Source organism: Scyliorhinus torazame, chromosome 3, assembly GCF_047496885.1.
Source record: "Scyliorhinus torazame isolate Kashiwa2021f chromosome 3, sScyTor2.1, whole genome shotgun sequence".
NCBI classification, from domain to species: domain Eukaryota; kingdom Metazoa; phylum Chordata; class Chondrichthyes; order Carcharhiniformes; family Scyliorhinidae; genus Scyliorhinus; species Scyliorhinus torazame.
Window position 1 is genome coordinate 156,642,319 of NC_092709.1, and position 13,874 is coordinate 156,656,192.

At 44.4% G+C, this 13,874-nt stretch overlaps 1 protein-coding gene across 5 annotated transcripts in view; it reads right to left on the reverse strand.

Moving 5' to 3' along the window:
* The window catches only part of LOC140408776 (protein FAM184B-like), a 496,156-nt gene that overhangs the window by 127,539 nt on the left and 354,743 nt on the right, over positions 1-13,874 (reverse strand). For all 5 annotated transcript variants that reach the window (XM_072496452.1, XM_072496448.1, XM_072496447.1 and 2 more), the window contains one exon: positions 4,466-4,587. In XM_072496452.1, the coding sequence (XP_072352553.1) occupies positions 4,466-4,587 (122 nt within the window). The remainder of the gene's footprint in view (positions 1-4,465; positions 4,588-13,874) is intronic.

A 13,874-nucleotide genomic window follows, 5' to 3' on the forward strand; every position in this document is an offset into this window, starting at 1 on the left:
TGTTTGTTCTGTCCTCCTTCCATTTCAAATGTCACAGGGAAGGAGCTTCACACAAGATATCTGCTCAAAGCTATCTATGATCAGCAATTTATGACAGGAGAGCATGAGAAGATTGGTGCACTGAGAGACATTAGTAGGTTTAAAGGTTCTTGGGGTAAAATGGTCCCTGTACAACAACAGAACCATGACTAGTTCCCTATAACAATGAGCCATTATACATCATGCCCTTTTTAACCTAAGAAATTCTGATGTTATTAGGTAGAGCACCTTTCCACTTTCAACTGATATTTTCAGCTAAAACATAATATCATTTCGGTTTGTGCTGAAAATATGCAGCCTTACAAGATTATTAAATTGGCTGTGATGCATCTTTTACCCAAATTCTTTTAGTAAGATATTTTGGGCCAGTAATCAAACTTCAACCATGTTTTAATATGCCGAGTTGCATACTAATCACACAAATCCAATGCTCAAGGTTTTATGATTGGAAGTCACGGTGTGGGTCTGAAGTGAGGTGTATAACAAAACATAATGGCATTGTGCTATTGCTCCCTCTGGTTACAGAAGTGATTCTATTCATGGATGCACTGTGCACTGCCTCGTGTTATGAAGTAGTTAGTTAAAAACCTTGTGTATAATTGAGGGCATGCTGTGCTCAATATCTCAATGTGCAGCATGAGATCGCCTTGAATTGGAATGGATTAAGAAGTTTCTGCACCACCATTCTGATTTTCTTTAGCCTAAAGAGTGGATATTTTGAGTCTCCCTCTTTTTCACATGGCAATTTCTTCAATTTTTATTTTGTTTAATTAAGTTTGTATAAGTGCTTAGTTTTTCTGCAAGCCTATTCTTCATGGCTTTGTTATTTATTCCTGCATTACACCACTGAGTACACTTTGAAAGTACTTCCTTGGCTGTAAAATGGTTTGGGACATCCTGTGGTTATGAAAGTTGTTATACAAATGCAAGGCTCTCTTATCAAAAATGTTCTATATTAGTAGCTTGTTTTATGCTACTTGCTTATCTGTTAGTGTACCTTCTGTTTCTCTTGTTAACTAACTCAAATCAAAAAATCAAGAAGGAGAAATTGTCAACAGCTTTAGACAAAATTGCAATTACTAAAAAAATACTATAGCAAAAAGGGAATTTGTACCATAATCATCAGAAGGAGTGAATTTCTATAATCTTTGTAAAATTGTTACGGCACTCGGACCAAACCCCAATTTATATTAGGAAATCAGGTGAGGCCCCAACAAATTTTCAATTTTGTAAACTGTGAGGAAAGGATACTTCACTCCAGGAATGATCCACTGACATCTAAGCATCTTTTATATTAAAACAAACATTATTATTAGTTCAGAATTCACCCCATTAACATCCAAGAAAAACAGCTTTTCAATTAACAGTTAAACAGTTCTAAAGAAAATTTTTCTTTGAGTTTACTTTCCCTTCTACTTCCAAACTTCCATTTAAGAAAAATCCTCACACACAGGTCAAATGCCACTCATTGATACACTTAACGCTCAGTGGCTTACTGATTTATGCACAAAGTCCTTGGGAGAGAACCTTTCAGGAGTCTGTCTGAGAAACACACCTCCTTTCCTCAGAGCTGAACTCTGAAAATGAAACTGAAAACATCAGACACAGGGCCCGGCTGAAAAATGAGACTAAAACAGACCCGGCCCCTCCCATGAGTGACATCGCAGTCTGCCTAGCTGTTAACCCCTTAATCACAGCTTTAGCAGACATATAGGGCTGGATTCCCTGCTGCTGGTAGTAGAGTTCCAGGTGGGGCGGAGAATCCAATGTCGTCCAAGAAAAGGGATCGGTACCCCGTTCCTATGCTCAGGTCCTCTGCTAGTGGCGGCATTGAGGTTCATGCCCCGCATCAGCAGGAAGATGCAACTCAGTCACATTGACCCATTTGCACCTTTTAACGGGCTGGGCGCCGGATTCTCCAAGCCCGCATGATTCTCCGGTCCTCTGAGCCCGTATTCACATGGGCGAGAATTGGTGCAAGTGTTTCCCAGCGCGGCCCAGGCACGGTGGACCTCACAGTGAGCCAAGCGAGTAATTCTTTAAGAGAGTTTTGCACCTAAAGTTCATTGTTTGTATTTCCAATACAAATCCTGCCCACCTCGCTCCCACCAGACCCCCCCACCAGAGACCCCCATTAAAGAGAGCCCCACCAGAGACCCCCATAAACATCTCGCAAAGGAGAGACTCCCATCAGAAATCCCCCATAAGAGAGACCCCCACCAGAGACACCCACATGAGAGACCCTCGCCAGAGACTTCCACAAGAGAGAGGCCCACCAGAAATCCCCCATTAGAGACCCCTACCAGAGACTCCTCATAAGACAGACCCCCACTAGAAACCCCCCATTACAGAGACCCCCCCACCAGAAACCCCCCCCCCCCATTATAGACACCCCTACCTGAAAGTTAGAGAGCAGATAAGACAGAGACAGTGAAAAAAAAAAATCACTGCTTTAAAACTCATCTGGGCAATGCACCTGCACGAGAGTTCTTTCTGCAAAGAAAAAGTGAGAGCACTTAGCTGCCTTTAATGTGGCTAAGTGCTGTTAATCATAGCTAGATGTTCATAAACACCTTGGTCAGTTTCACAGCTGGGTACTTGAGATCTATTCAAGCTTGAAAAGAAGTGAAATTAACCAATCCAGACAGCTGGTTGTGTGTCAGCTGTCAATCACAGCCTAGTAAAACCAATTCCCATTGATGTGAGCGAAAGCCTTGCAGATCAAAGATCTGCAGGGGTTTAAACCTCGCTGATGTGGTTTTCACTTTCTAGGAAATTGACAGGTGCTGAGCCAGCAGGTGTATTGCACAGGTGAGTTTTAAAGCAGTGATTGTTTTTCACTATCTCTGTCTGCACTGCTCTCTTGCTTCCAGACAGGGGACTCTGTAATGGGGGGGGGGGGGGGGAGGTGGTCTCTGGTGGGTGACTCTGTAATGGGGGGAGTCTGGTGGAGGTCTCTCTTATGGGGGTTTCTGGTGGGGTCTCTATTGTGGTGTATTCTCTGGGAGGGTCTCTGTTATGAAGGATTCTGGTGGGGGTCTCTCTCATGGGGGGTTTCTGGTGGGGGTCTCTCATATGGGATGTCTTTGGTGGGCGTCTCTCATATGGGGGTGTCTCTGGTGGGGGGTCTCTGGTGAAGGTATCTTTTATGGAGGGTCTCTGGTCAGAGTCCCTAATGGGGGGTCTCTGTAATAGGTGGTTCTGGTGGGGGTCTCTCTTATAGCGAGTCTCTGTTACAGGTCTTTGTAATGAGGATACTCTGGTGGGGTCTCTTTTTTGTGGGGTCTCTTGCATGGCAAGGGATAATGAATCGCCTCTGGATTTTCACTCCCAGCAAGAGCACAAATCAGAGATGATTCATCTCTGGCGGGAGCACATAGTCTCCCAAAAGTAAAATTCAGCCCATAAGCTGGATACCTTAACCTAAGTGTTTTTAATAAAATTACTGCAACAGACACATAATACAATATATAGAAAAATGTCCCACATTCATCACAGAATACAGTGCCCTGTCTATGACTTAAGGTGCCTGACATACTTGTAAAGATCATTGAGTTGCCAGTGAAGGATCTTCCACATATGTAAAAACCCAAAAGAATTTTACTCACTCATATGTGCTTCATTCCTTTTTATTTCGAACAGCTGAACTTCCAATGCAGCTACAAATGGCATCCAATAGTCATATTATGTATTTTTTTTTATTACTTGAAATTTGAATTTGAGAACAGTATGGAATACAATTTTTTTGCTGTTCATTTACTTTGCTGGAAATAAAATGAAAACTTCTTTATTTCGTGCCCAGTTCTAGGGGTACAAAATATTAAAATTTTTACTCCAGGAATTTTTTCCATTACTTTGGTGACCTAATACCTCCCTAATAGTGTCAGCAATATTCTGAATCACCATCTACATTTAACAAACCAAGGTGTCTTAGCACGCATTTCGCATAGCATTTACTCCTCCTCCTAATTTGTATGTTCGTTTAGATGGAACTTTGATTGACAAGCAAGTCAAAGGTAATAGGGGACAGACAGGATGGTGAGGCCACAATTAGATCCGCCATGTTCTTATTACATGGCGGAGCAGGCTTGAGGGAGAATGGCTTACTCATGCTCTTAACTTGTGTGCATTTTCGTAGCACTGCAGTCATATTTGTCTTGAAATTCCTGGCCCTGGACTACACCACAGGATGCATATCATCAATAGACAAGAAAACAAACTTAATGAAGTTTAATTTTCTCAAATACTCTAAAAAAGATATTAAAACGTCATTCAGGATGGATTAAAAATCTGAACCGATTACAAAAGCAATTATACTTTGAAGTTAAGCTTCTGAGGAGATGATACAGATAAAAGCTCCATTGCTGACTCTAATAAATATATTTTAGGGACAGAAAAGTGCCACTCTTTACAGAGTGTAACGTACCGTACTTTTTCTTTCCATTTTGTCTCTATCTGTCGTGACAATTGATCTCTCATTTTATGCTGTTCTTTTTGCAAGGATGAAACCAAATCTTCATTCTGTTCCTTCTGCTTTTTCAGTTCCTCCTGACATGACAATCAAAAGAGTGAAATGATCACATGATTTTCCATTACCACTAAAAGGGTGATTATTTATTGATTGTAACCATTTAAAGAGTGTCAGAGTTAAAGATGATTCTACAATTTCATTGCTATGTCTTCCTGGATATTAATGGGGGAAGAAACAAATTGGAAAGATGGAAATTGACTTCCAACATGGAAAATTAAAGGGCAAATAAACAAATGAATAAAATGAGCTCCTCTGATGGCTGAATATTTGGTCTACTTAGCTTCTATTGTTTACATTTGGAGAGGAGTATAGATATTGGAATTTACTGGAGTCATTAATTGCTCAGTGAGTAAAACTTCTGGTCAGTTTTCAGCAATCTTTGTCCGCTCAAGTTAGAGTTATGATGGACGAATGCTGAGGGCCTTGAATGGATTTTTTTTTTTGCACTTGTCTTTTCTGTATTTGAATCCTAGGTCCCTCCTCTTTCATCCTTTAGTCTGGTTTTTCATTGAAACCCCATTATCAGATCTATGGGAATATGAGAATCTGAAATGTCCAAATTCTGAGAATGCCATATTGTTAATTTTGGGGTCAATATGAAAGTCGACATTCACAAATATTTCACTCTGACTTTGAACCACAAAGTCCACACAAAAAAGGCATAGTTCAGCCTATTGTGTCGGTTCCAGTTCTTTGCTGGAAAACAAAACTGAATTCCATTCTCCCATGCTCTGCATTCTCCCACTTGTATCTACTTGCATTTTCAGGAGGCTAGTCTGCCTCTTCTATTGGTGTTACACCCTCCAGAAATGTGGAGTTCCTGTACGGTTGTGACTACAGGAGTTCCTGCTGGTTCCCTCTGATCTTCGTCAGTAGCTTGTTTGCTTCTGGTGAAAAAAGCTCCCAAGCAAATCTGTGGTTTGGGTCACAGCAGAATGTAATCTTTTTACTGAATCATACAAGAGTAACGGTGAGGACTTCCGGTGGCGACATGTAGCAGGAGGTTGTGCACTAAGTAGCTCCTGCCAGGGTACTTGTTTTTTGCCCGCTTTTACCCGGTTCCCGGGGTTTTTTGGTAGATAAACTAATTCAAATGAAAGTAGAAGGAGCCTAATATTGAAGAATGTCAAAAATGGCTGTAACTGTGGGTAGAAATTCTTTCACTGACTCGGCGGTTAGCGTCGAGCCTCCGCAGGAAAGATGGCACCGATCACAGCAGAGATTCTCACTGGGGGCTGGGTATGGAATTTGATAAGCTTTTCGAGAGGCAATATGGAGTGATGTTTGAAACCCTCCATAAATCGGTTGAGGAAACGCTGGGCCCTGAAAAAGTTGGAGAGAACTTTGGAAGCTATGAAGGAGCATGGCGAAGTTTTGAAGAGAGCGGAGACGGCTCTGTCGAAGCACAGTGAACAAATTGCCTCGGTGGAGGCTGAGATCTTGGTTGCGGCAGAGAAAAATATGAGTCTGAGGGCAAAGGTGGACGACCTGGAGAATTGGTGGAGGAGACAAAACCTCAGAGTCATGGGGTTTCCGGAGGGTGTGGAGGGCCTGACTCCTACTGGGTACATCTCGCAGATGTTCATTATGATGGTGGGGGAGGATGGACTGACGTCCACTCCAGAGCTGGACAGGGCACATTGAACACTGCGGCAGAAGCCTCGGGCAAACGAGCCACCATGAGCAGTTATAAGTTTTCATAGCATCCAGGAGAAGGAGCGGGTCCTGAAGTGGGCAAGGCGATTTGAGGTGGGAAATGAGCCTCGTTAGAATCTATCAAGGTTTCAACATGCATTTCTTAACGGAAGGTCTTGCCTCATAGATCTGATTGAATTATTTGAGGAAGTGACAAGAAGGGTTGATGAAGGTAGTGCAGTAGATGTGGTGTACATAGATTTTAGCAAGGCATTTGACAAAGTCCCACATGGCAGATTGGTCAAGAAAGTGAAAGCCCATGGGATACAAGGCAATGTGGCAAACTGGATATAAAGTTGGCTAAGTAACAATGGCTGTTAGTAACAAATGGTCAATGGCTACCCTTGTAATTGGCAAGTTGTTTCAAGTGGTGTTCCACTGATGCAGTTCTTTCTTCGGTGGACAAGGTCGTGCGGACCCGTACGGCAGGTACGTGATGATCACAGGAGTTTTGGCAGGTACGATGGGTGGAATTGGTGAATTCTTATGCCCCAAATTGGGATGATACATTTATTAGGAAGCTGTTAGCTTCCATTCAGGATTTGGATACACACCAACTGATTCTTGGGGGTGATTTAATTTGCATACTTCATCCAAAGTTGGATCATTCCAGGCCAAAGTCGTTGGCTCCTTCAGAGGTAATGAAGACACTGTTACCGTTTATGGAACAGATCGGGGAGGGAGGCGGATCTGTGGCGGTTCATGCACACGGGGGGGTAAAGAAGTCTCGTTCTTTTCTCCAGTCCACAATGTGTATTCCAGGATTGACTTTTTTCAGGTGGGTAGGTATCTTCTCCCTTGGGTGAGGAGGGCAGAGTATTTGTCCATTGTCATCTCAGATCATACCCGCATTGTGGATTTGGTTTTGGTGTTGGACCCTGTTCAGCGCCCACCGTGGAGGTTAGATGTAGGGTTATTGGCGGATAAGGGGTTCTGTTGGTGCATGTCTAAGGCCATTGATGAGTATGTAGAATTTAATAGGAATGTGTCTGTCTCATCCTCCACGCTTTGGGGAGCCACAAAGGCAGTTATTAGAGGAGAGATAATTTTGGAAAAGGTGCATATGAATATGGAGGTATGGGTGAAATGGCAGAGGTTGGTGGATAATATCTTGGAGGTGGGCCGCATTCATGTGACCCTACCCCGCAGCTCCTGGCGAGAAGAAAGAAGCTTCAGATGTAGTTTGACTATAGAAAAGGTGGTGTGCCAGCTGTGGCATTCGATGGGGGTCTTGAATGAGTATGGGGAGAAGGCCAGCCATCTGTTAGCTCATCAGCTGAGGCAACAGGTGGCCTCCAGGGAGATTATTCAGGTTAGGGACTCGTGTGTTAGTTTGGTTTCCACCCCAGATAAAGTTAATGCTACCCTTTGAGGCTTTTTACAAGAATCTTGGTAGGTCGGAGCCCTAGGTGGACATGTTGACATTTTTAGACGGGTTGGAGTTTCCGGTGGTGGGGGATGAGAGGCGGGAAGAGTTTTTTTTTGGAAAATATTTTTATTACATTTGTAACATTTTATACATAAACATAAATCAAACAATAACACGTATCAAAAACGTCACTAAATACATTAAAGCAAAAACTCTGCAAACAATTATAACCCCCCTCCAATATAACACTAACACATCCCCAACAGCTAACAGTAACCAGATCCTTGAAATGCAATATAAACAGTTGCCATCTATGATAGAACCCGTCAATCGCTCCCATTACCATGAACTTGACCTTCTTGAGGTGCAAGAACTCACCCAACCATGCTGCGGCACAGGGAGGTGTTGCCCGTCTCCAACTCAGCAGAATCCGCTGCCAAGCCCAACAATGAGGCAAAGGCCAGAACATCTGCCATCACACCAGTCCTCAATTCCAGCTGGTCTGACACCCCAAATATCGCTACTAATGGGCAGGGCTCTAAATCCACGTTTAAAATTGTCAATATGGTGTTGTAAAAAGATCCCCATAAACTCACCAATTTGGCACAGGGTCAGAATATGTGCGCATGATTCGCAGGCCCTCTCGAGCACCACTTGCACCTATCTTCATCCCCTCAAAAAACAGACTCACAGGGCAGCATGATGACACAGTGGTTAGCACTGCGGTACTGAGGTCCCAGGTTCGATCCTGTCTCTGGGTCACTGTCTGTTGAAGTTTGCACATTCTCCCTGTGTTTGCGTGGGTTTCACCCCCTCAACCCAAACATGTGCAGGCTAGGTGGATTGGTCACACTAAATTGCCCCTTAATTGAAAAAAAAAATGAATTGGGTACTCTAAATTTATTAAAAGAAAGGACTCACTCTGGCCTTGGCGAGATGTGCCCTGAACACTACCTTGAGCTGTATCAAACTTAGCCTCGCGCATGATGACATAACATTCACCCTGTGGAGAGACACACTCCGCACCTGCTCCTCCAAAATGGGACCCAGCTCCTCCTTCCACCTAGCTTTCATCTCCTCCACCGAAACGTCCTGCATGATCTGACCATATAACTCCGATGTACTGCCCTCCTTCAATCCCACACAGGAGTGAATCCGTTCCAGCAAGATGGATGGTAATATCCCTGTAAATGTCGAAAAAGCTTGCCGGACCCAGTCGTGTACCTGAAAGTACCTAAACATATCCACCCCCTCAAGGCCTGCTTTCTCCCCCAGCTCCTCCCAGCCAGCAAACTGAAAAATAGGTCCACTACCCTCTCCAGCCCCTTACATTTCCACCTCCCTTAAGTGGCATCAAGCTTGCCCAGTTGTAACAAATGATTCTTGCAGATACGTGACCACCTTTACACTCCACCCAACTTAAAATGCTCATAGAACGTCCGCCTGATCCTTAGCGTGGAGCCAGCCACTGGATTCGATGATTACTTCATTGGAGCCAACAGCAGAGAGACCGTCACCAACGCTTCATAGAACATAGAACATAGAACAATACAGCGCAGTACAGGCCCTTCGGCCCACGATGTTGCACCGAAACAAAAGCCATCTAACCTACACTATGCCATTATCATCCATATGTTTATCCAATAAACTTTTAAATGCCCTCAATTTTGGCGAGTTCACTACTGTAGCAGGTAGGGCATTCCACGGCCTCACTACTCTTTGCGTAAAGAACCTACCTCTGACCTCTGTCCTATATCTATTACCCCTCAGTTTAAAGCTATGTCCCCTCGTGCCAGCCATTTCCATTCGCGGGAGAAGGCTCTCACTGTCCACCCTATCCAACCCCCTGATCATTTTGTATGCCTCTATTAAGTCTCCTCTTAACCTTCTTCTCTCCAACGAAAACAACCTCAAGTCCATCAGCCTTTCCTCATAAGATTTTCCCTCCATACCAGGCAACATCCTGGTAAATCTCCTCTGCACCCGCTCCAAAGCCTCCACGTCCTTCCTATAATGCGGTGACCAGAACTGTACGCAATACTCCAAATGCGGCCGTACCAGAGTTCTGTACAGCTGCAACATGACCTCCCGACTCCGGAACTCAATCCCTCTACCAATAAAGGCCAACACTCCATAGGCCTTCTTCACAACCCTATCAACCTGGGTGGCAACTTTCAGGGATCTATGTACATGGACACCTAGATCCCTCTGCTCATCCACACTTTCAAGAACTTTACCATTAGCCAAATATTCCACATTCCTGTTATTCCTTCCAAAGTGAATCACCTCACACTTCTCTACATTAAACTCCATTTGCCACCTCTCAGCCCAGCTCTGCAGCTTATCTATATCCCTCTGTAACCTGCTACATTCTTCCACACTATCGACAACACCACCGACTTTAGTATCGTCTGCAAATTGCACCAACGTCATGGATAATGCCACTAAAGACAAGAAAAGGAAATGGAAAGAGGGGATTATTCAAAAGAAGAGAAGGAGAGGTAAGAGAAGAGTTGAGGGCACAGTTGGTCAACCGGGTAGCAGCCATGACAATGAAGACACAAACATCGGCAATAAGGCCAATAGACAAGAGCACACACGGAGTGGAAGCATCGTTTCAAAAGGCTGAAAGAGTTGGTGATTCAGACCAGACAGAAAACCAGTCTTTCGAAAGATGAAGCAAGATCAAGTATTCGGTCAAGGTTCAGGAGACCAACAAGAACCTGCCGCTTTGAACGTGCAATAAACTGCGTAGAAGGGACACACTTAAAACGATTATGCATATCATGTTTTATAAAACACAGTTACATCCCGTAACAACCTCCCCGAACAGGCGCCGGAATGTGGCGACTAGGGGCTTTTCACAGTAACTTCTTGTGACAATAAGCGATTTTCATTTCATTTCATTTGTAAACGTTAACACTTCCAAAGGAAGGGGGATGTGGTGATATGCATGTGCACATTAATGTGCTTCTGTTAAAAAGTGTTTCTTTTGTCTTCTGGATGTTGTTTGGGAAGTTATTAAGGATTACTTAGTGTTGCATTCTTTGGGGGATGTATTTTAATTGATGTTTGCTAAGATGTTCACTGTATGTTTTAAAAAGGTTAACTTGAGTTCATAGAATAAACATTGTTTTAATTTAAAAGTACTGTAAAGCTCTGTTTGCACCATACCTGTAGAGTGGACCGTGTGCTCCCCATAACCACAATCTATTAAAAGTCGTGGGTCAGGTGAACTTCATGATACACTTTGGGGTTCTCTAAACCCTGGCCCATAACACTCTACAGATCTTTGTATCATCTAAAAATTTAGCAACGGTGCCTTCAGTTCCTTCTTCCAGATCATTAACATATATTGTGAAAAGTTGTGGTCACAGCACCGACCTCTGAAGCACACCACTAGTCACCGATTGCCATCCTGAAAAAGACCCTTTATGCCCACTCTCTGCCTTCTGCCAGTCAGCCAATCCTCTATCTATGCCAGGATCTTACCCTTAACACCAATGGCTCTTAACTTATTTAACAGTCTCCTATGCGGCACCTTGTCAAAGGCCTTCTGGAAATCTAAATAAATCACGTCCGCTGGTTCTCGTTTGTCTAACTCCCTGTTACCTCTTCAAAGAACTCTAACAGATTTGTCAGACATGCCCTCCCTTTCACAAAGCTGTGCTGACTCAATCCTAGTTCATCATGCACTTCCAAGTACTCTGCAATCTGATCTTTAATAACAGACTCTAAAATCTTACCAATGACCGAAGTCTGGCGAACCGGCCTATAAATTCCCGTCTTCTGCCTCCCTCCCTTCATAAACAAGTGGTTGCGATTTTTGGTGTGCCGGAAGATCCGGATGTCCAGGGGGTGAGAGAGGCTGATGTTATGGCCTTTGCCTCCATTGTAGCCCGAAGACGGATCTTATTGGTGTGGAGGGACTCGGAGCCCCCAAAATCGGGGGTATGGTTTAGTGACATGGCCGGGTTTCTCAGGCGTGAGAAGATCAAGTTCGCTCTGAGGGGATTGATGCTAGGGTTCGCCCGGGGGGTGACGGTCATTTATTGACTTCTTTGGGAAAAATTAAGCTTTCAGCAGTAAAAGGAAAGAGGGAGGCATGTGGTTGGATGAGGTGGGACATAGTTAGTGGGAAAGGGGGATTGGGGGATTGTGTATGTAAGCCTTGTTGGCTGGGTTGGTTGTTGGTTGGGTGAGTATTATTTACTTTGGGTTTTTTTTAGCTTGAAAATTGTTAAAATTATGAATGCCAAAATAAAAATATTTTTTAAATAAAAGAGTCAGCTACATTGCTGTAATCTGGAGTCACATGTAGGCAAGGACAGCAGATTTAAAGGGCAATAATGACCCAGATGGGTTTTTATGTCAATTCCTGATAGTTGTCATGGGCATCATTACTGAGACTAGTTTTCAATTCCAGATTTTATGAATTGAATTTAAATTCCACCAGCTGTTGTGGTGGGATTTGAATTCATGTCCCCAGAACATTAGCCTGGGCCTCTGGATTACTAGTCCAGTGACATCACTAGGTCACCACCTTCACAAATACAAACCTTTGATGGTGACAGGACAAATTGAGAAATTTGCTATAAAAGGACATCTGCCTTCATCCCATCTGCAGCCCCAATGAGTCGTCACCCCCAAAATGGCCACCAGAGGGCAAGGCTCCAGATCAATATTCAGAATCACTGACATAGTGCTAAAGAAGAAGATCCAAAAGCTTACCAGTTTGGGACAAAACCAGAACATGTGTATATGTGGTTGGTTGGCCCACCAGAAAACTGCTCGCACATGTCCTCTACCTCGGAAAGAAGCCACTCATCTTAGCTTTGGTCAGGTGTGCCCTCTGCACCACCTTAAGCTGGATCAGACCAAGCAACGCACATGAAGATGTGGAGTTTATCCTACGAAGGATCTTACTCCACACCTCATCAACCTCTATAGGTCCCAACCCATTCTCCCAATTCCACTTCACCTCATCCTGCGACACAATCTTCCCGTAAATGGCGGGCTACCCTTCTCCGGCCCACTAGCAAAAGGATCCTCTCCATCAGAGACGTCGGCAAATGTTAGGAAGGCTCCTCGCACAAAATTCCTAATCTGGAGGTACCTGAATGAGTTTGATCCCAAAAGCCCAAACGTTGCCGAAATTCCTCCAAGCTGGCAAACCAACCCGTCACAAATAAATCCCCAAATCTCTCAAGCCTCTTCCAATTCCACATCCCAAATGTGGCGTCCAGTCTCGATGGCTCATATCTAAAACTCCTCTCAACCACTCTGAATGGCAACTCCCTCAGTCTCTTTTCCTGCTCCCGTGCCTGGATCACGAACATCTCGCTCTTTCCCATATTTAACTTGTAACCTGAAAATCGCCCAAATTCTCCTATTTCGGCCACCCCCCCCACCAGGTCGTGACATAGAGCAGCAAATCGTCCGCATATAGAGAGACTCCGTGCTCCACGCCCCCCCCACCACCACCCCCCCACCCCCCCCCCCCCCCCCACCCCCCCACCCCACCCCTCACTATCCCCCGCCAGGCATTTGATGATCGAAGGGCCATTGCCAAGGGCTCTATGGCCAGGCCAAACAGTAATGGGGAGAGCGGACATCCCTGTCTTGTCCCCCTGCAGAGACTGAAATACTCTGACGGGACTCGGTTGGTTCTTACATTTACCATCGGAGCCTGATATAACAGCTGGACCTAATCCACAAGTCCCTGCCCAAACCCAAACCGACCTAAAATGTCCCATAGGTACTTCCATTCCACCTGGTCAAAAGCCTTCTCCGCGTCCATGGCTACTACCATCTCAAAATCGCGCCCCTCCGCTGGCATCATCATAACATTAAGAAGCCGTCTAATATTGGATGTCAGGTGCCTGCCCTGCACAAATCCTGGCCAAGATCTTTGCCAGCAATTTAGCATCAACGTTCAATAGGGAAATTGGCCTGTACGATCCACAGTTCTCCGAGTCCTTATCTCGCTTCAGGATGAGAGAAATTGATGCCTGTGATAACGTTGAGGGGAGTACTCCCAGCTCCCAAGACTTTACCAGGAGTGGACGCAATAGCCCAAAGACCTTTTCATAGAATTCCACCTGGAATCCGTCAGATCCTGGGGCCTTACCCGATTGCATCGCCCCCTGTTAGACGTTTTAGTTGCTGTGATATGAAGAGTCTAAAGTTCTGTTCCTTTTTTCACCAACACACATTTATTTCATTCCAACAGACTTTGCA